This window comes from Prionailurus bengalensis, chromosome D1 (genome assembly GCF_016509475.1).
Source record: "Prionailurus bengalensis isolate Pbe53 chromosome D1, Fcat_Pben_1.1_paternal_pri, whole genome shotgun sequence".
NCBI classification, from domain to species: domain Eukaryota; kingdom Metazoa; phylum Chordata; class Mammalia; order Carnivora; family Felidae; genus Prionailurus; species Prionailurus bengalensis.
In genome coordinates, this window is record NC_057346.1 from 109,609,598 (window position 1) to 109,632,871 (window position 23,274).

The following is a 23,274-nucleotide window of genomic DNA, read 5'->3' on the forward strand; positions in this document are numbered from 1 at the left end:
GGGAAGTAGGCCAGGTCAGGCCTTCCTAATAGACCTGTGGCCAAAAGAGTCCCAAGTCCTCACCTGGGAGGGAACACAGCCCCAAATCTAGATTGTCTGGAGTCCCCGTGAATCCCTGGGTGGTTTCAGCCACCCAGCCTCTAAGTTTGGTAGGGGGAGGGAGGGGGAACTTGCTTTCTCCAGCTTCTAGTCTTCTGGTCTTCAGAAGTCTTCCCAACAGGCTAGACTAGGTTGGACTTAAGGGGCCCAACGGGCATTTGCCGGGTGCTGGGAGAGAAGTTCTGCTGTGGTGCTACTGGCGTTGCTTTGCTGGAAGTGCAGCAACTGAGACGTCGATGTCAGGAGACTTCAGGATGGTTTCTGGAGGTGATGGATGTGGGTGGTAGTGTGGGAGGTCCCACGTTGGACGTGGCAATCGGGGTAGGCCTTGGGGGAGTAGGATTTTAGAAATTAAACGGTGAAGCAGAGAAAACGTTACAGGTGGAAGCAATTGAGGGCAGGGATGGGGGGCTTGGGACTCTATAATGCTTCATGGGGGGGAAGGGTGGCTCCAGGTGGGCCAGGGCTTAGGTTCGTAATTCACCCTTGCCAGGGCCTTTTGGACTCCAGGTCCCTGAGCCCCCTGCCTTCCATGAAGAGCAGCAGGGACGGAAACTTCACGGCCCACAGACGCACCGGGCCGACGGTGGAGTCGCCACCCGCTCCCTTTGTAGGTTGTGAAGAAACCCCGGGGCGGCAGAGCAGGGGCCAAGCAGGATGCCGCGATGCAGGCTTCGGCCTCTCTGTAGGCTCCGGGGACCCAAGGGGCCCGAGGCGCGCTCCCGCGTCAGGCCCCCCCTCCCCCCCCCCCCCCCCCCCCCCCGCCAACCCCAGCCGGGGCCGCGCCCCGGAAAAGCGGAGTTTCCGCCGGCCTGGCTGTTGCTGCAGAGAGCACGACGGGGGAGGGGAGGACCGGGCCGGCTGGCTGCCGCTCGCACTGCGGATTTGAGGGGAGGGTCTGGCCGAGCCAGCCGGGGTCGAGGCCTCCTCTCCAGGGAAGCTAGAAGAGCGCGCCCACAGGCTCGCCTGGGGCGCGAGCGCGAGCGCGAACCCCGCCCCTTGGCGCTGGGTGGGGCCGGCGCGAGCCAGAGCTCCCCGCCCCCCCGGACACGCCCACCCAGTGTCTCGGCGGCGCGAGCCGCAACAGGCAGCGGCGGGCGAGCGCGAGGACCGCGCGCCGAGAGGCCCCGCGCGTGCGTGCAGCCTCTCGCTCGCTCGCTCGCTCGCGCGCTCGGGCGGGCGGGCTGAGGAGACGAGTCGAGCCCTCGCCGCCACCGTGGGAGAAGCCTGGGCGTCCTCTCTGCGTCGCCCCGATCCCCGTTATCCCCGCGCCCCCCACCCCCGGCCGGGCCATGGCGGAACGCGGAGGGGCGGGCGGTGGTCCTGGAGGCGCCGGGGGCGGCAGCGGCCAGCGGGGCTCTGGGGTCGCCCAGTCCCCGCAACAGCAGCAGCCGCCGCAGCAGCCGCCGCCTCAGCAGCCGACGCCCCCCAAGCTGGCCCAGGCCACCTCGTCGTCCTCGTCCACCTCGGCGGCGGCCGCCTCCTCCTCGTCCTCGTCCACCTCCACCTCCATGGCCGTCGCGGTGGCCTCCGGGTCCGCGCCTCCCGGCGGCCCGGGGCCAGGCCGCACCCCCGCCCCCGTGCAGATGAACCTGTACGCCACCTGGGAGGTGGACCGGAGCTCGTCCAGCTGCGTGCCCAGGTGAGCGGCGGGCGGGGGGACCGGGCCCTCGGGGCCGCAGGGCCAGGTCTGTGACAGGCCCCCGCCTTCTCATTCCTCTCCGTCCCAGCGCCCAAGGGAGCGCCCCCCCTCCCTGGATTCCCCCCGGCTGCCCGGCCTGTTTCTAGGCGGGCCTCCCGGGACTCCTCTTGCGGGGACCCCGCCCTCTCCTGGCAGCCCCACCTTCTGCCTCGGGCCGGGACCACCCTCTTCCTCTCCCCCGATTGGGGCCTCCTGGACTCTCAGCCCTGGGCCTTCTCTCGTTGATCTGACCGAATCCGGCCTTCCTGACGGTCAGTTTCCCTGCGAATGTCACGGACTCTTTCCCCTGCCTCGTTGGCGCCCGTGGGCTGTACATATGTTACATAGATGTCCTTTGATATTATTATTTCCCAATATACTCAGCGTGTGCCAAAGTCGGTTGTCACCTTCTGCCAGATAAAGCCCATATAGTAAGTAACCCTGGAGGCTTCTAGTTGGTGTTCAGTACACACACACGTTCATTTGTGCTTCAGATTACACGCATTCTGCCCCGGCCTCTGTGCGCTTGTAAAAGCCCTGTTTAGTGTGTCTTTAATTGTATTTTTCATCCCCTTCCTCCTCCCCAGTAGCTAGTCACAAATTCTCTTAGCCTTGCAGGGCTACATAAAATTACTGCCTTGTTCCTAAATTCAATCCATTCCTCTGCCTGTTGGAACCATCTGGGGACTTTCCTTTCATTGGTAAAATATGCCTGAGTTTGTGATGTTTTCTGTTTCTGTATTGGCAAAGCAGTCTTTCTCCAACTCTTTGGGGACAGTGTGCGGTGTCTTACAGTTTAGCCCTTGAGCAGACACTGTGGAGCTGGTTTCGCCTAGGAAGCCCAGAAAAGTGCCTGGAGGTGATCTTTTTGTCACCTCTAAACTGAGTTGATTCTGTTGTCTTGGAGTTTTGGACCCACTCCTTATTCTTTTAGCCCAGCCTTGGGTAGGTGGACGTGTCAGTAGGGGGTTAAGAAGCATTGTCTGGTTCCAGCCTCAACTCTATTTATTTCCCTCTCTCTTTATTTTGAATCATTTCATGCATACAAAATTATACACACACACAAAAATATATCTCCTGGTTAGGGCATTTTACAAAATGATGAAAAGTACATTTCTATACTTGACTCAGTTTAAGAAACAGAACATTATAAATTATGTTGAATGAGGCTCTCAGGATGCCCCTTCCTGACCACATGCCCTGCTTCCCCCCCCCCCCCCGCCCCAAAGGTAAACACTATTGTGTGTTTATTATTTCCCTTGTCTTTTAAAAATAGTTTTGCTGCATACATGCATCTGTAAACAATATGGTTTAGGGTGTTTTTGAAGTTTATATAAGTGCTATCATACTGTATGTGCTCTGGGACTTAGTGCATGTGTGTGTTTTAATTCAACATTAAGTTCGTGGGACTTGTCAGTGGGGTATGGTAGCTGTAGTTTAAATATTTTCACTAACGGATATAATTTCATTTTATGACTATATCATACTTCTTTTTTCGGTGAATATTTTGGGTTGTGTCTTGTTAGTTAATGGGAGCAGTAATGCCGTAAATAGTTTTGCCCAGGACTCCTAGTGATCCTTGCAAAAGTTTCTTTCTGTTTTTATATGTAGGGGTGGAATTGCTATTTGCAGGGTATACATCTGAAACTTTTTTAGATAATGCTAAATTGTGCCCTGTTCGTGCTCCTCCTCCCTCACTCTTCATGTCCTTTGTGTTTCAGCATTTACCTCACTGACTTACACTTTCTTTTTTTTCTTTGCCCTTCTTTTAGGGTAATCAGAAGCCATGTTAGTTTAGTTTGTTTTGGCCAGTGCCCTAGCACAACACCAAACTCAAGTGGGAGTTTAGTGTGTAATGGTCCTTAGCAGGCCTCTTTCTAGGTAGGTCCGTCTGTAGCTGAAGTATTCTAATCTACTTTCAAACGTAAAAGCACTGTGCCCCTTCCCACGTTGGTCCAGTGTTAGTAATACATGCTTGCCCATTCTTCATTTACATCTATCACTATGTTTGACAGGTGACATCTGGACAATTGCCTTCTCTAGCTTGTTAGATTGAAAAGGCATTGAGCCAACTGGGAAGAAGCTGCTGTGCAACAGAGGGAGATAAATAAAATCACTGATAAATAAAATCTTTGATTTTTTTTTTCTGCACCTGTTGGTCACTGAGAAGTCTTATGTAATAAATTATTAGCCAAAGAAACTGCCCATCTTCCTGAGTAAATCGGTAATTACTATGCTAACTTGGTGTGAGAGGCTTGGTTGGCTTGTTGTTTGCCCCTGCTGAGAGCATGCAGTTGTCATGTCTACTAACGAGTCTTTGAGATTGTCAGCTGTCCTGCTCTGACTTTGTTTTTCAGCTATCACCCTGTGCCTCCCAGCTCCTTGTGGAACACTTGTGCTCTTTGGAGCATGCTGTTTTATCTGCAGGATGGAAAATAACACCCTGTGGGGAGAAAATGTCCGCTATTGGCCCTTCCAATTACTAGAGTCATCTGGTTAATTTGAGGTCTCCTTGTTTACTTGTTCATGTTGTTTAAAATATATTGGCAATGTGCAACCTGTGTACATCACTCTGTAGATAGTCTAAGATTAATGTTCTTGTCTCATGTAACTCAAGTGAGAAGTGTGTGAAACGTGCACTTAAGAAATGTGAGGGGCGCCTGGGTGGCGCAGTCGGTTAAGCGTCCGACTTCAGCCAGGTCATGATCTCGCGGTCCGTGAGTTCGAGCCCCGCGTCAGGCTCTGGGCTGATGGCTCAGAGCCTGGAGCCTGTTTCTGATTCTGTGTCTCCCTCTCTCTCTGCCCCTCCCCCATTCATGCTCTGTCTCTTTCTGTCCCAAAAATAAATAAACATTGAAAAAAAAATTTAATAAAAAAATTAAAAAAAAAAAAAAACGTGAACATGATTGTGGATCTAAGGCTATATATATGTGTATATATATGCTGTGGGACTCAGTTTTAGCAAATGTGTTCCTCTACCTAGTACAGAGAAGAGAGAGTTGAAAGTTGTGTGTTAGGAAGGTCACTTTCCTTTTCTTGATCCCAGTAGAAATATAATTTGCTTTTCGGGGAAAAAAAACCTTTTCCCTTTATTAGATATTTAAATAAAGATGAACATTGTACTAGTTGTTTCTCAAGTATGTACTCTGCTCTTATTTAACATCTACTAAATTCCTTCAGAATCTGTAGTATTTTTTAAAAACGTTTTATGGTTGGAGAGAATACTGATAGTTGGCTTTAAAGTAACTAAATTGGGGGCACCTGGGTGGCTCAGTCAGTTGAGTGTCGAACTCTTGATTTTGGCTCAGGTTGCGCTCCCAGGATCGTGGAATCAGGCTCCTAGCTGCTTGGGATTCTCTTTCTCTCTCCCTCTGCCGTGTTGTGTGTGTGTGTGTGTGTGTGTGTGTGTGTGTGTCCTCTGTCTCCCTCTCTCAAAACAAAAAAACAACAGAAAAAACAACCCACTAAATTGTTTTATTCATTGATTTAAAAAAAATTTTTTTTAATGTTTATTTTTGAGAGAGAGAAAGAGTATGAGCAGGGGAGGGGCAGAGAGAGAGAGACGTAGAATCCAAAGCAGGCTCCAGGCTCCAAGCTGTCAGCACAGAGCCCGATGCAGGGCTGGAACTCATGAATGATGAGATCATGACCTGAGCTGAAGTCGGACTCTTAACTGACTGAGCCACCCAGGCGCCCCACTTTTTTTTTTTTTATAAGTAGGCTCTATGCTGGGCATGGAGCCCAACTTGGGGCTTGAATTCATGGCCCCGAGATCAAGACCTGAGCTCAGATCAACAGTGAGAAGCTTAACTGACTGAGCCACTCAGATGCCCTTATTCATTGACATTTTTATCAACATTTTTTTAATTAAAATATTGATACATGTCCATGATTAGACATTCAAGCAGTACAGAAAGATGGGAATTATGAAGGAAAAAGCCCTAGTCTTGTCTCTGTTTTTGCTTTCCACAGGTGATCACTAGGAAATACAGTTGGCTTTTAAGATTCTGTTACAAGCAGGTGGATCTATTATAGCTCCTTTTTAAAATTCACAGCTTTAGATGTTGGCATTGTTTTCCCTCTGTACTAAGTAGTGCTTCCTCTCCTATGGCCCATGTTTTGGCTAGTGGTATGGTGACATTTGGCCAGGTGGCATGTTGTTTGATGTTATCTTTTTTTTAATGTTTGTTTATTTTTGAGAGAGAGTGAGCTCGCTTGTGAGAGTGGTGGAGGGACAGAGAGAAAGCGGGAGAGAGAGAATCCCAATCTGTGCTTTGTCAGCACAGAGCCTGATGTTGGGCTCAAACTCACAAACTGTGAGATCATGACCTGAGCTGAAATCAAGAATCTGATGCTTAACCAACTGAGCCACCCAGGTGCCTCAAGGGAAGAGTTTTAGAGTCTCATTGTTGATCTCTTCTCTTTGGTTCTTGTGTGGTATATGGTGAAGTTTCCCCTGGTGTTCTTTTCTCTATTTGAGATACTTCAGTAGGAGAGGCAGAAAAATCATTAAATTTCACAGGTATACAAAATCTCCTCAGTGGATTTTGTAAAACCAATTATTAGGAGATAAAATGTGCTCTGCTGTATCACTCACAAACTGTATCACATTTGTCTTTGAGTACAAAGCATATTTGCATATCCTTATCTGTATGTACACTTAGGGAAAGAGTTCAGGAGTTATGAGTCACATTTCTCCTTAGACCACATTTTTTTTTTTAAAGGGGGTACTGAAGTTAAGCCTGCTTGGACAAAACTGTTAGAACCAAAGGAGGTGGTCATGGCTAAGTTGGCATGACTAGTATACAGTAGAAGTGTTATTTTCATCAGGACACTTAGGGGCAGTTGCCCCTCTAACCACAAAAGCACTAGGCAAGCCAGGATATATTACTCTTGTATTCTTACTGGATGCCAAGGCAAACTCTTCCACACTTTAGTTTTTTTATCCATTAATTGGGAACACTTTTACTTGCCATTCATTCTAAAATGTGGGTGAAATAAATATATAATAGGACCTATAGATTGTAAGAGAAGGTACTTCTTAAATGATAGATATGAAGTAAATGAAATTGGTCAAATGAGAGAGACCTGGTGAAATTTCTATTATTGCCTTAGCATTAAAAGTCTTAAAAGCATCTTTGTATCTTAGATTTGAGTTTCACATTGTGAGTGTTGTAATAGAATATCTTCTCTATCGTGGTAATATTATCCATTGTCCCTGTGGAAGCTCAGATTCCTTGTCAGAAAGAGAATGACTTTCACAAGTCCGCTTTACAAGTATTGATTTACAGATCTTTTGGGCACATTAGTGGTTATGTGATTTCTTTTTAAACTAGTTTTCCAATTTCTTAGCTGAGCCAATAAGCTGTTACTGGGAGTGTTTGCCTCAGTGTGCATGAGGGAGGTACAAGTAAGAATATGGGCTGTGTCTTTTCACTGCTTCAACCTAGGAGGCTTGTCTTGTTTTGGCCTGGACTTGAAGGTTCAGTGGGTCCTCTGAAATTTGGAGTTGGCTTTGCTTGCATCTGTGGTGTCACATGCTGCGGGTACTTTAGACATCTAGAGTAGCTGTGGGAATGCTCACAAGAGCTGGTCTTTTTCCATTATGGATTCAGAGTGGTATTAGGGCTCTTGAGAAAAGAGAGTTTGAAGTTGGTCTTAGAATGTCTTTCAGAAGCCCCTTGGGCTGGATTGAGTGAGGTGGTTTGTTTCTAGATTGGCAAGCACTGATAGAATCCTCCATTCCCTAGGCCTTCCCTAGGCCTAGTTGGAAGAGCAACCAGCATAGCTTCTGATGGTTTTAGGGAATCACGATGTTTATGCCTAGGCACCAACTCTATAGAGTATTTTCCTTTTCCTGCCATTCATAGGGCAGTTGTCTGGTTAGAAAGCCTGCTGGACCTGTACTCCCTTTTTCCTTTTTACAAACCAGAGAATAGCTGTAGTCACAGCTCAGGTTGTCTCTTAGGCTGACCTAAACCTGGCCTCTACCTTGGGTAGAGAAGTAGAGTAGAAGAGCAGTAGAGAAGGCCAGTAAATGATGATAAATGGTTTCTTAGCTTGCGTATCTTCTAGAAAACAGTTTCTGAAAGCATTCCATTTGACATCCAATTACATCTTAACATCATAAGCTGTTTTCTCTTTAAAGCTGTGCTGTTCAGTACAGTAACCACTAGTTGCATGTGGCTATTTAAGTTAAAATTAATTAAAATTGAATAAAATTTTAAATTCCCTTTCTTAGTTTTATTAGCCACATTTCTTGTCACACTAGTCACATGTGATTAGCGGCTTTTGTATTAGACAAGGCAGATATAGAACATTTTCAGCACCATAGAAAGTTCTATTAGCTAACACTAAAATTTTTTTTATTTTTTTAATGTTTTTATTTATTTTTGAAGGAGAGAGAGACAGAGCATGAGCAGGAGAGGAGCAGAGAGAGAGGGACACACAGAATTTGAAGCAGGCTCCAGTCTCTAAGCTGTCAGCACAGAGCCCAGTGTGGGGCTCGAACTCACAAACTGTGAGATCATGACCTGAGCCGAAGTCAGACGCTTAACCGACGGAGCCACCCAGGTGCCCCAGCTAACACGATTTTAAAGAGAAAATTGCCTGTGATATTTCTAGTATTAATATCTGTGTGGTTTCTCCTTATTCATTTAATTAAACTCAATTCTTTTGTCCTCTTCCAAATTATTTTAATATGCCCCTTTTCTTCACTATTTCAAGGGCCTGTTAGTTTTCTTCTGTTAGTTGTTCTCCTTTAAAGATTTTTACCTTTTAATCTGCTCACTTCTTCCTGTAGGGAATTGCTTCCTGATGCCTTCCTGCCATTTGTTTCCCACAATTTTAGGTATTAGTCAATACCTATTGAGAAAACTAACTGGAGACATTAATTTTACAGACTTCATTATTATTTTTTTAATTTTAATTTTTTAAAAAAATACTTATTTATTTTGAGAGAGGGAGAGAGAATGAGTGCATGCATGGGGGAGGGGGAGAGAGAGAATCCCAAGTGGGCTCTGCGCTTTTTCCCATGAACTGTGAGATCATGAGCTGAGCCAAAATCAAGAGTCAGATGTTTAACTGACTGAGCCACCCAGGTGCCCCTGGAGTCATTAATTCTAAAATGACTTTAGATGATTGGATTATGTATGATAATAATTTTTGGCCTTATTTTTTTTTGTGTGATTTCTAAACTATGTAATAAACATGTTACAGAAAAGACCAGTGAATATTGTTTTAAAAAATATATATTTAAAAATACCTATCAACTCTCCTCAATTGTATACCTTAAAGGAGTGAACCTTACAAATTTTATATTGTAATAAAGCTGTAAAAAAAGAACAGCTTTGTTTTTTAATGGATGAAGCATGGGGGACTAAAGTTTTGCTCTACCCATTACCTTTCTTGGTTCTAGAGTTGAGTATTTCTTTTTACTGATAGCAAATGTGGTGAATGGGGAATGTTCTAGACACTCATGGTGAGTGGATGATGAAGCATAGCTGACAAAGTAGTATTGAAAATGACACATTTATTTATTTGTTTAAAAAAATTTTTTTTAATGTTTTATTTATTTTTGAGACAGAGAGAGACAGAACATGAACAGGGGAGGGGCACAGAGAGCGGGAGACACAGAATCCGAAGCAGGCTCCAGGCTCTGAGCTGTCAGCACAGAGCCCGCTGCGGGGCTCGAACTCACAAACTGTGAGATCATGACCTGAGCTGAAGTCGGACGCTTAACCGACTGAGCCACCCAGGCGCCCCAATTTATTTATTTGTTAAATATTTATGTAGATTCTTTTAGATAGTAAAGTGTTTTAAGATATACTCAAGGTGAGAATCTCTGAGTTTAGGTGCAGCTTCACACATTTTCTGGTCCTGAATACTGTTTTTCCCTTTTTCTTTTTGGGAGCAATGGTCCAGATAAACCCACTCTTCATTCACCCTTTCAGCCCTCGTTGTGCTTCTAAGTTCTGTGAACATGACACTAGGTAATATCCATAGAATGTTTTGGCCACAAAATTTTTAGAACTGTGATGTGGATCTTAGTAGTTACACTGTAATTTACCTTGTATGTATTTTTTTAGTGGCCTGATACAGATAAAGGTAGATACGAAGGGAGTGATGTTTTCAAACTTGATTCCTACCAGAGGAATACCTGTTCCTCTTTTTGTGGACTAACTCTTCCAAATGACAGCTTGCCTCTCAAAACCTTACTGTGAGCAAGATTTCCCCTAGGTCACATTGTGGGTATAATTAGCTTATGACTTGTCCCTGAGGAAATTTAGACTGCTTATTGTGCTTAGACATAAAAAGGTGTTTTTTCTTTACAGTTGTTCTCCAAAATATTTTGTGTGTGTCTTGAGTTTCCTTTCGTTCCTCTTTTCATAGGTGAGATAGAGATTCTTTGTTGCAGTTTCTTTCTTTCTTTTTCTTTCTTTCTTTCTTTTCTTTTCTTTCTTTCTTTCTTTCTTTCTTTCTTTCTTTCACTACAGAAAACACAAAAGGCCTAGGACATCAATTGTCATTTACTTCTTCCCTCCTCACTGACCTTTTCCTGTCTCCTGTTTAAAAACAACAAATGGCTTCAAGGTTTACAGAGCTGCTTTATTCTTCCGTTTCTTTGTATTACCATACCTCTCAAACCACACTGCACTCTGCTGTTTGTAATTCCACCCATCTTTTGCCACCTTAGTTTCCTCCAGAATGTAACCACTAGTAGTAGTTCAGGGTGATGTTTCAAAGGAAAATCAGCTTATGCCACTCCCTTCTTCATAATCTTCCCAGTTCATTCATTTAGCAAATGCTTATAGACCAGCTGGTGTGTTTCACAAACAGAATCCTTGATTTCATAAAATATACATTCTAGTGGGTGAAGATTAGTGACACTATCAAATAACTGTTCATCATACTTAGAATAAAACCCCTTTTCATGCCTTAGGAAAGACTTTAGGATGTGACCTCTTCCTGTGTCTTTGTCCTTCTCTTCTGTCATTCTCCACCATGCTCACTTGGCTCTGGGGAAGCTGGGCCTTAGACAAGGTCATCTCCGCCTTTGGGCTTTTGCACTTATACCTGGGATGCCTTGTCCCACATCATCATATGGCTGGTTCCTGGGTATCATTCAGATCTCAGTTAATCCACCACCTTGGAAAGCTCTCATAACCTGCCTAGTCATTCTAGGAGTTTATAAATCTTCACAACTAGTTACTATCATCTGAAATAATCTTGTTCATTTATTAGTTACTTTATAGGTGCTCAATAAGTACATTTGTCACATAAACAGTACCTTTTTATTTATAATGTTTATTGAATGAAAATCTGTTATACACAGTTCTTTCATTCAGCAAATAACTTACTGAATATTTCTATGTGCCAAGCACTGCTATGGGTGCTGAGGAAGCAGTAGCAAACAAGTTGACAAAATTAACTCTCTCCTAGAGTATACATTGTGGTGGAGGGAGAAAGATAATAAACAAATATATTTATAATAAATAGGTAATGAGTGAGTACCACGATGAAAAATAAAGCATAGTGAGGGAATTGAGAATGTTGGCAGAAGGGCACTTTTGGATAGGGCGGTCAGAGAAGGCCTCTGGGGAAGCCATGTTTTAGCTGATGCCTGAATGAAATAAACCTAACTAATTGAGCATTTACTGTGTGTCACAATAACCATCAGAGGCAGGTACTGAGATCCCTTTCCCAGAAAGGAAAATCAAGGCCCAGTGAGGTGAAGGCATTTTGTAAGGCTACACAGTTTAAAGGTAGGTGGAGCTGGGATTTGGCTCATGATTTATGATTATCTGACACCAGAACGATTTCTCTGTTTAAACTTGGTGTTCCCCGAGCCCTGGCTGGTTCTCATAGTTGACAAATAATATTTAATGTTTATATTTTGTCATATTAGAATTACAGAATGCTGCTCTATTACCAAATCATAGATAGTAAGAAATTTAATACCACAATGGCTATAAGTGCCAGTTCTGGAGCCAGTTAGCCAGGATTTTAATCCCGATTCTATCCTTTACCATTTAGTGATTTGGGCAAATTATTTAACCTCTCTAATGCTTTAATTTTCTCATTTGCAAAATAGGCCTAATGTCCCTACCCCTCATTAATTATGAGGATTAAATGATATTAATACAAGTAAATGCTTACGTAGCACATAGAAAACACTTAAAAATAATAGCTGTTACTACTATTACTATTGCTGTCTTTATTGCCAGTCCAGCTTCTCTGGTCTCTCCCTAGTACCCCTCCAAAGTCTGCTTTCTTTCTGCAGTCAGGGCAACTTTGTTGATATTACGATTTCCTCAGTGGGACTATCATAAGGTGTTGGATTCACTTTAGACACAGATCCTGCCAAACCCCAAGCTTAATAGTCTAGAAAGTCAAAACAAAATATTTTGGTTCTCTGAAGCAGTGGCTGGATCAGGATCCTGTTTCTACATCCTGCCAGCCTATATGAACGGAAGAGATGGTGCAGGCCCCGCCTGCAAACCACAACTTTGTTTTGAGCCAATTTGACTTGACAGCTTCCCTATTCTACCTGCTGACTTCTTTAGCTCTGGTTTGGCAGCCAGAAGAGCAACTAAACCGGTTTACAGCTAGTCATTTATTACCAATAAAAGCTAAGTGACTCCTAAGAAAATGAGGATTTAAATGGGGTTGATATTTTTTCTCTTGTCTCTTTAAGCTTTCTTTTTTATGTCTCAAACTATAGAAAAATTCTATTCTCTTACAGGAGAAACCTGATAATACATTTAAGGCCTGTCATGAAACATTTGGATGTGTGTGTGTGTGTGTGTGTGTGTGTGTGTGTGTGTGTGTTAATTCTCTCCTTTAATAATTACCAAGACTCTACTGTCTCATTTAGTTGGAAATCTACAAATATATTAACATGTTTCTGTTCTTCCTTAAGAGTATGTAAAACACAGATTAACTTCTTTTCAAAGGTGGATCATCATGATGAATGAGATCCTCATGGTTAACAACAGGGCTTGAGCTGAAGAGTGTAGACTGGTATGTGTTGCATATTTTTAAACTAATGTGTTTGCTTTTTTAGTTTTGTTTTTGTTTTATTTCCCCCATTGCTTCAATATGCCTTCTTTCTGCTTTACTGCTTTGATTAGACCATGGGCTAAAAACCAGACAATCAAATATGTTAGGAGTGAATGGCCCTGTGTTATGAAGGCTAAGAGGAATGGACAGTATCATTTGAATACGGGAGATTCACAGCCGGAGTGTTTTAGGGCTAGAAAGAAACATTTTACCTACTTCTTTGTCTGGGTTGTACTCCAAGGATGGGATTGCTGGTGAGTTAGGGTAGAGGGGGTTAATCTTCTAAAGTCTTAAGGAGTCAAAAACCCTTTTGAAGATGCAGTTCGAGATACAAGTCAAATTTTGCGTTTGGTTGGAGAATTATGAATTGGTAAGTAAAGCCCTATATCTATTGCTTGGTTAAATTTGTTTTGATTACATCTAGGCAAGTCACTTTTTTTCTCGTTTTTTAAAAGCGAATACACCTTTTTTTTTTTTTTTTGCCTTGCTGATTTGTTATGAAGAGAAACAAAATGTTTGTAAAATGTTTGAGCATTTATATTCATAGAAATCATACCATTTTTGGGTAATGTCAGTGGAACTGTGAATTTGATGGTATAATATTTGTTGACCTGTGATAGACTGTGATAGATACATTAGTCATCTTTTACATTGTCTTCACAAGTAGGTTTTTTTATTTTTTTTATTTTTATTAAAAAAAAATTTTTTTTTTAACATTTATTTATTTGAGAGACAGAGCATGAACGGAGGGGGGGTCAGAGAGAGAGGGAGACACAGAATCTGAAACAGGCTCCAGGCTCTGAGATGTCAGCACTGAGCCCGACGTGGGGCTCGAACTCACCGACCGTGAGATCATGACCTGAGCCGAAGTCAGACGCTTAACCAACTGAGCCACCGAGGCACCCCTACAAGTAGGTTTTTTTAAAGTGTGTTTATTTATTTATTTAATTCGTTATTGAGAGAGAGAGAGAGAGAAGGCCCCCGTGCTGTCAGCACAGCCTGACACAGGCCTTGAACTCCTGAACCATGAAATCATGACCTAAGCTGAAGTCAAGAGTTGGATGCTTAACTGAGTGAGCCACCCAGATGCCCCACAAGTAGGTTTTTGTTTGTTTGTTTTGTTTTATTGTTTAATAAAATTGTCTCCTCAAAACTTAAGTATGTGGAAAGTAGTCTACAGAATTTGTCGTCTCTGCCATACACCATTTTTGCTGTGGATGAAAATGAATAAGCAACTCTGGAAACCAAGGTCCTTTGGGAACATAAAAACTCTTGTAGCTATTAATGGATTTAATTGTATTTCCTCTCTGTCACCAAAATGTGCAATAAATTGTTTATGCCCTTGTCTTTAATGGGGAGAAGTGTTCATTAACTGTATGTAATTATCATTATCGCTTTGTTTTTATTACTTGTAGATAATCCCCTCTATCTTTCCTTTAGAAAAACTTATAAAAAAAGGATAGCTATAATACTATTAAATATTACCCATTAATCTTTTTGGTGAGCTTTTTCTCTCCATGGAGAAAAAGGAAATTATCATTTCATTGTGGGGGTGAATTTGGGCTTGAAATGGGACATGATCTCCTAAACTAAGATTTGTCATAAAATTAGTTTGGCATGCTTTGGACTTAGGCCAAGTGATATGTTTACTTAAGTTCAGCAAGGGCCTCGTTCTCAGGCAGCCTCACTGATGAATGAATGCATGTCTCAGTTGGTGAGGCTTCATCTTATTTGAGTCCATTTAAGATAACATTTTTAGAAAAATGTTTGGAATGATGGCTCTCTTTGGGTTTTGTTTTGTTTTGCTTTGCTTTGTTTTGTTTGATGCTCATTCAGGTATTTCCTCCTATTCTTATCACTGTAGGAAAGTCAGCAAATTGCTATAATCTGTTTAAAACCATATGCCAAAAATGTTTTGACTTTAGAATTTGGTTTCTTATTTGGCTTTACTTCATCATGTGGATTTGGATAAGTCTCTTTAACTCTTCCTCTACCTAATAGTCATGTAGTCAGCAAATAACTGTCGAGTATACATCATATGCTGGTCACTATTTCAGACACTGAGGAGAGAACAGTTAATAAAAGAGACACAATCTCAGCTCTTGTGGGGGTTACCTTCTAGGTGGGCAACAGATCATAAGCAGATGAATGAGCAAATGATAGGGTATGTCTGGTGGGGAAAAGTAAGGTAGGAAAGGGGTTAAATGGGGCAGAGAGAGAGATAGTTTTAAATAAGGTGTTCTACAAGATCTCAGAGAGGGGGAACAGTCCTTGTGGAGCACACATTTAAGCAAGCCAGTAGAGGGGACAGCAAGAACTGGTAGGTTCCAGAAACATCCAAGAGGCCAGTGCACTTGAGCCAAATGAATGAGGAGTGAGTAAGCAAAGGGGACCCAGATCTTATAGACCATTGTAAGACTTAGCTTTGACTTTGAGTGAGATGGGAAGCCTTTAGAGGTTTTAGCCACAGAAGAGGCATGATAATGACTTTCATATTAAAATACCCACTGACCACTATGTATAGAATAGTCTATAAAGAAGGGTAGGGTGAAAGCAGGGAGTCTAGGTAGAGGTGTTGTGATGATGTCGTGGGAGCTAATATTGGCTTGGAACAGGTTGGTAGAGGTGGAGGAAAAGAGAATTCATCAGATTCTAGGTATATTTTCAAGCCTAAAGGATTTGTTTATGGGTTGGATTTGGGGTATGATGGAGCAAAAGGATTCAAAGATGACTTGAAAATTTCATTAACTTCCTTGTGTTGGTTTTCTGATTTTTATAAAAAAATTTACTATTATTGTCACCACTTTATCTTGCTTAAGTGACATTATATAAGAATGAGATCTGTATAACTGAACTCGTCAAGGTTCTTGAGGGAGTTTGTTTCTACTTTTTTTTAAATTATTTTTTTAATGTTTTATTTATTTATTTATTTTTATTAAATTTTTTTTTCAACATTTATTTATTTTTGGGACAGAGAGAGACAGAGCATGAACGGGGGAGGGGCACAGAGAGAGGGAGACACAGAATCGGAAACAGGCTCCAGGCTCTGAGCCATCAGCCCAGAGCCTGACGTGGGGCTCGAACTCACGGACCGCGAGATCATGACCTGGCTGAAGTCGGACGCTTAACTGACTGCGCCACCCAGGCTCCCCTATGTTTTATTTATTCTTGAGAGAGAGAGAGAGAGCATGAGTGAGGGAGGGACAGGGAGAGAGCAGGACACAGAATCCGAAGCAGGCTCCAGTCTCTGAGCTATCAGCAGAGCCCAATGTGGGGCTCAAACCCACAAGCGGTGAGATCATGACCCGAGACAAAGTCGGACGCTCAACCGGCCGAGTCACCCAGGCGCCCCTGTTTCTACTTTTGCCATTTGCAATTAATTGGGAATAAATTTCCTTGGGAATTTACTGGGAGATGGAATAATCGATAGACTGGCAACTGATTGTGTTAATAAGTTAGATTAATTTCTTTTAGTGCTTAGGTCATCATGAAGCTATGATGGAGCAGCTGAGTCTCAACATCCCTGATTTTTCTGCTGTCATGCTTGCTTGGTCTGGTATCTCCTCTGTGATCCTTATTTATTTGATGGGTTTTAATGAGGGAGATCTGTTGCAGAAGCTATTGATACCTATAGCACATGTTCTTTGTCACTAACCCAGTGAAACTGAAAAGTCAAAAATATGTTTTTGTTTTTTGTTTTTTTTAATGAGTAATGTTCAACAGCAGACAGCCTGTCTGTGCTTCCTGGGAGCTGCTCTGTAAGGAGGAATCCTGCTGCAGAATGATCTAATTTGTATAATCTTGAAGGTGGAGCTATTTTTAAAAGAGAACAGGAAAATAATGGAGTCCTTTGCTTGTGAATGCCAAACTGGATCTTACTGATTTAAAAGGAAAGAAGCTTAGTTAGATCTTGTAGTTTGAACTCTTATTTCCCTTTTATTCTGTTTACCATGTCTAGATCAAATTTATGATAGATATATTTAGGAACTGCTTTTGGAGTGGCACCTGGGCACCCTTTTTTTTTTTTTTTGACATTTTAGGTAAGTATATTACTTAACTTGTGATTTGGATAATGTGAGTCACGTACAAGAACAGATATTAAACTCAGGAATTAGAACTTATGGCCCTTTTTCTATCCTGAAATGAAATTCCCGGATAATAAAGCTTACCAACATGTCTACGATATCTTAACTGCAATATGAAGGAAAGATAAAAGGAAGGCTCTTTGTAATGCAATCTGTATTTCTATATGTGAATTCTCAGAAGACATTTGTAAATGGCATGGCACGTCAGAAACCATAGCTGTCAGGTGCTTGCAGGTACACATAGTTTTTCCTCTGTAAATATGACACCTATAAATAGAGACTGATACAGGTCTATTGCGTGGGTGACTCAGATAATATGTGGCAATGCCATTGGTGATATGATTTTCTAGAATTCTGAATAAATCTTCATAAAGTTCTGAACAGAACAATATACAGCCCTTCCTGTATACACATAGTAGTTACATTCCTGGAAAGTTCCTTATAAAATGATGAAAAAACTGAAATTTCTGTGCAAAATCTATTTAGATACAGACTTAGGTCATTATAAGATAATTATTTACATATATATACATATATGTCTGGTGGGGCCAAAGGCAAATTTATTATGAATCTAATGAAGCTTAAGCTTTAAGGCTTTTCGTGTGCACAGGTTACCTCATGGCCCTATACCAAATTACAAAAAAATACAACCTTTTATTGAAGTATAATCTATACTTAGAAAAGTATACATAATAAGTACAGTTAATGAATTTTTACACACTGGACATACCCACATAATTAGCATCCACATCGGGAAACAGAACATTGCCAACAACCCAAAACATTGCCTTGCCCGCTTCTAATCACTACCTCTCCCCCTACCAAAAATGACAAGTATCCTAGCTTATAGCAGTGTAAGGCAAGTTTTGCCTGCCTTTGTACTTCATATGTGTACACTCTTGTATCTGACTTTGTTCAACATGATGTTTGTGTGATTCATCCACATTGTTGCATGTAGTTGCAGTTCATGTATTCTTGTTGTGTAGTGTTCCCTGTGTGAATATATCACAGGTTATTTAACCATTCTGTGGTAATGGTCATGGAAAATTTCCAGTTTGAGGTGATGATGTATGGATAGTGCTGCTGTGAACATGCTTGTACTTGTTTATTGGTTGATATAAGCACTCTCATATATTTCATTTCCTTTCCTTTGGGTATATAAGCAGGAGTGGAATTGCCAGATCATGGGGTATGTGTATGCTCGGCTTAGCAATATGAGAGTTCCAGTTGTACCACATCTCCACCAAAAGGTGGTATTCTGTGTCTTTTTTGTTTTAATCCTTCTGGTTAGGGGTAAAATGGTTTCTCCAGTGTTTTTAATTTGCATTTCCCTCAAGATGTTGAATACTTTTTCATAAGCTTATTAGCTATCTGGATATTCTCTTTTATGAATTGTCTATTCAGGTTGTTTGCCCATTTTGCTATTGGGTTGTCTCTGTATCTTATTGACTTACGGTTCTTTTTCTTACAAATATCTGCTTATACCCCCATGGATTGCCTATTTATTTATTTAGCCTTTTTGCTCTTTTAATGGTGTCTTTCACTTAATTTTTTTTCCACCTCATTTTTTTTAAATGTTTATTTATTTTGAGAGAGAGAGAAAGAGAGAGAGAGGGAGGGAGAGAGAGAGAGAAGGAGAGCATGAACAGGGGAGGGGCAGAGAGAGATGGAGAGAGAATCCCAAGCAGGCTCCATGCTGTCAGTGCAGAGCCTGATGTGGGGTTTGATCTCACAAACTGTGAGACCGTGTTCTGAGCCAAAATCAAGTTAGACACTTAACCAACTGGGCCACCCAGACGCACTTTCACTTCATTTTTTTTAAGTAGGTGCCACACCCGGTGTGGAACCCAATGCATGACTTGAACTCACGACCCTGAGATCAAGACCTGAGCTGAAATCAAGAGTTGGATGCTTAACTGACTGAGCCATCCAGGCACCCCAGTGGTGTCTTTTGATGAACAGAAATTATTAATCTTAATTTAGTCCAATTTATCAATTTTCCCAGTTACATTTAGTGCCTTTTATGTCCTCTTTATTTTTTTATTTTTATTTTTTTTTTCAACGTTTATTTATTTTTGGGACAGAGAGAGACAGAGCATGAACGGGGGAGGGGCAGAGAGAGAGGGAGACACAGAATCAGAAACAGGCTCCAGGCTCTGAGCCATCAGCCCAGAGCCTGACGCGGGGCTCGAACTCACGGACCGCGAGATCGTGACCTGGCCGAAGTCGGACGCCTAACCGACTGCGCCACCCAGGCGCCCCTTTTATGTCCTCTTTAAGAAATCTTAGCCTACCTCAGTATCATGAAGGTGTTCACTGATGCTTTCTTTTAAAAGCTGTATTGTTTTACTTTTTACAGTTAAATTTACAGTCCATATGGAAATGATATTTGTGTGTGGTGTGAGTAAGGGTTAAGATATATTTTCTTCCACATGGATATTCAGTTAACCCTGCAACATTTATTTTAAAAAAAATTTTTTTTAATGTTTATTTGAGAAAGACCAGAGACAGAGCGTGAATGTAGGAGGGGCAGAGAGAGGGGACACAGAATCTGAAGCAGGCTCCAGGCCCTGAGTTGTCAGCACAGAGCCCAGAGCGGGACTCGAACTCATGAACTGTGAGACCATGACCTGAGCCGAAGTCAAACGTTCAACTGACTGAGCCACCCAGGCGCTCCTGAATCATTTATTTTTTTATGACTTTTTAAAAATGTTTATTTATCTTGAGAAAGAGATAAGTAAAGACCGAGCAGGGGAAGGGCAGAGAGAGAGGGAGACGGGGAATCCCAAGCAGGCTCCGCACTGTCAGTATGGAGCCCAATGCAGGGCTCAAGCTCAAGAACCGTGAGATCATCACCTACATTGAAATCAAGAGTTGCATGCTTAACTGAATGAGCCACCCAGACACCCCCACCCTCCCTGCATCATTTATTTAAAAAGATTATCTTTTTTCCACTGCTCTGCATCGTAAATCACATGATGTTTTACATGTGGGTCTATTTTAGACTTTCTGTTTTGTATATGGGTGAGTCTGTCCATGCTTACACTAATGTTCCATGTCTCTATTACTATATCTTTATAATAGGCCTGTTACCTGGTGGTATAAGTTTTCCAGCTGTGTGTTCATGATTGCCTTGACTAGTCTTTGCTCTGTTGCATTTCCTTAGAAATTTTAGACCCAGCTTTTCAATTTCCTTTGTTTTTGAGAATTGTATTAGGATTGCTCTGAATCTGTGGATTAATTTGGAGAGAGTTGAAATCCTTAAAATATTGAGTCTTTCAATTAATGGATATATGTCCCTCCATTTACTTAGATCGTCTTTAATTGATTCTGCACTTATTTGTGTAGAAATATTGTACATCTTTCTTTAGATGTAGTCCTACATATTTGGTATTTTAAAATTCTAGACCTAATTTTGTAATTGTGAACTTGTATGCTTTTTCTTATACAGGACCCTTCAAATGAAATAAGCTTTAGGCACTCTGAAACCTGGTTCTCCCTTTAGGTGGAATGCTTTCACTTACATGAATGTTGGAAACATGTAGAAGGTAGTCATATCTTAGTTGTGCAAGACTCACAGGGATTATGGGTTGTAGGATGTCTGGCATTCTTGGTTTTTCCACCATTAAATGTCAGTAAAGTTCCCAATCATTGTGACAATCCAGAAAGCACCTTAGAGGCGTTACTACCATCATTACTATATTAAGACTCACTTAAAAAATTTTTTTTGATGTTTATTTACTTTTGAGAGAGACAGAGTGCAAGTGGATGAGGGCAGGGAGAAAGGGAGATACAGAATCCGAAGTAGGCTCCAGGCTCTAAGCTGTCTGCACAGAGCCTGACGTGGGGCTCAAACTCCTAAACCATGAGATCATGACCTGAGCCTAAGTCAGATGCTTAACCTACTGACCCACCCAGGCATCTCAAGACTCACTTATTACAACATTTTGTGTTTTGATTACAGTTATCATAGCCCATAAATGTAAGTGTGCTTGAATGTCCTCAAATATGTTGACCTTTTGTTTGTTTAGGAAGAGACCTAAGCGAACAGTTTCTTTTCTTTTCTTTTTTTAAATATTTATTTATTTTGGAGACAGTACAAGTAGGGGAGGGGCAAAGAGAGGGGGAAAGAAGATCCAAAGTGGGCTCTATGCTGACAGGCTGTCATCACAGAGACCAACGCGGGGCTTGAACTCAGGAACTGTGAGATCATGACTTGAGCCAAAGTCAGATATTTAACTGGCTGAGCCATCCAGGTGCCCCAAGCCAGTAGTTTCAAATGTTGCCATCTATAATCTAGACTTTAAAAATTAGCAAATGATTCATCTTCACAAACTTCTGTTTGCATAAATATACTGGTAGAGTGGATTGAACACTGGCTGTGGAGCCAGAAGAATTAAGTCTTCCTTTAATGAAAACTCTGTGATTTGGGATTAAGTTACCTTTTAATCTTCAATCTTCTCATTAGAATGGAAAGAAATAAAATAACTGCCTAGCTGACTATTCAAGATTGTTGGGAAGAACAGATGAGACAGTTTGTCTTAGAGTACAATAGAAATGCCATTGATGTTGATTTGTGAGTTTGGGACAGTTAGCACAGTCACCAAGGTGAAGCCTCTTAAATAGGCTGGATCTGCTCCACTGGGGTTCTTCTCGCATGGTCACTATAGCAATAAGTTGGTGGAAAGTGGTGTCTGTTTTCTAAAAGCTTGTGTGTTTATAAGAAGGTAAAAAGATCACTACTCTGTTGTGATTCCTATATCTTAATTTTGGTTTTCAGAATGAAAGTAGGCAAACCACTCACTTTCCATTTCCTTCATGATCTTACTGCTTAGAAATGCTTTGAAGATTATGGTAAAATCAACGCAAGTTTTATGTTCCTCAGTGAAAGTTTCCATGTGAATATAGGTGATACATTATTATAATTAAATCCTTATTCATATTAATTCACTATATGGTTTTCTAGCCAGTGGATTGAGAAATGCCTGGCCTACTACTGAATAAAAAGGTGATAAGACCTTGAAATGTAGTTGTGAGAGAGGAAGGATACTATCTCTGCGATTTTAATATGGAATATACATAATACTCAAATGATGCTGAATTTCAGTATGTTTCCCCCATGGTTAACATTCTCTCTAGACTGCAGCTACTCTGCTGCTGCTGCTGCTGCTGCTGCTGCTGCTGCTGCTGCTGCTTCTTCTTCTTCTTCTTCTTCTTCTTCTTCTTCTTCTTTTAAATGTTTATTTTTGAGAGAGAGAAAGAGTGCCGGGGGCGGGGCAGGGAGGGGCAGAGAGAGGGAGACAATCTGAAGCAGGCTCCGGGCTCTGTGCTGTCAGCATGTGGGGCTCGAACCCACAAATTGTTGAGATCATGACCTGTGCCAAAGTCGGACACTTAACAGACTGAGCCACCCAGGTGCCCCTAGACTTCTTATACAGTTAGATGCTTCTTTTAGTTGTGTTTTGGTTTCATTTGAGTGTCAGTACTTGATTATTTTCCTGTTTTGTTATATTTTATTTTAGTTTAGTTTAGTTCAGATATTTTGAGAGAGACAGACACAGATCAAGTGGTGGAGAGACAGAGAGAGAGGGAGAGTGTGGATCCCAAGCAGGCTTCATGCTGCCGATGCAGAGCCTGATGTGGTGGGGTTTGAACTCGCGAAACCACAACATCATGACCTCAGCTGAAGCCAAGAGTTGGATGCCTAACCGATAGAGCCACCCAGATACCCCTTCCTACCTGGTTTTATTAATTTTTTAAAGTTTATTTATTTTGAGAGAGAGAGAGAGAGAGAGAGAATGTGTGCGCACATGTGCGTGTATGTGAGAGGGGCAGGAAGAGAGGGAGACACAGAATTCCAAGGAGGCTCCATGATGTCAGCTGTGAGATCAAGACCTAAGCCGAAATCAAGAGTCAGATGCTTAACTGAGTGAGCCATCCAGGCACCCCAGCCTGGTTTTATATTTTAATAGTCCACTTCCCCCTAATAGTTTTTTTTCCTTGTTGTATTTATTTTTAATCAGTGTTATACATATATTTTGGAGAGTCAGGTAGTTCTACAAGGCTTGTTTCTGAGACAGTCTTTTTTTATGGTGAATTCCATATGTGGAAGATCGCCACCATCACCACATTCTCCCAATAAAAGTGTAATTTTGGTTTTTATTATTATGACAATAGAAAGGTAAGTCACTGTTCAGTCATGTAGTAAACTGTGATTTTCCTTTCCTGGCCAACTTTTAATTTTTCCTAACATTAATAATTGTTTTTTTTTATTTTTGTTTAATAATAGCTAACATTGAGTGCCTGATATATATTAGGTGCTGTTCTAATTGCTGTGTGTGTGTTAAC

General features: G+C 41.8%; 1 protein-coding gene across 1 annotated transcript in view; it reads left to right on the forward strand.

Annotated features, from left to right (window-relative positions):
- The first annotated feature begins 1,163 nt into the window (after positions 1-1,163).
- PACS1 (phosphofurin acidic cluster sorting protein 1) overlaps positions 1,164-23,274 on the forward strand; it is a 155,184-nt gene continuing 133,073 nt past the window's right edge. Inside the window, exon 1 of the mRNA XM_043582584.1 lies at positions 1,164-1,741. Coding sequence (XP_043438519.1) covers positions 1,392-1,741 — 350 coding nt within the window. The 5' untranslated portion in view covers positions 1,164-1,391. The remainder of the gene's footprint in view (positions 1,742-23,274) is intronic.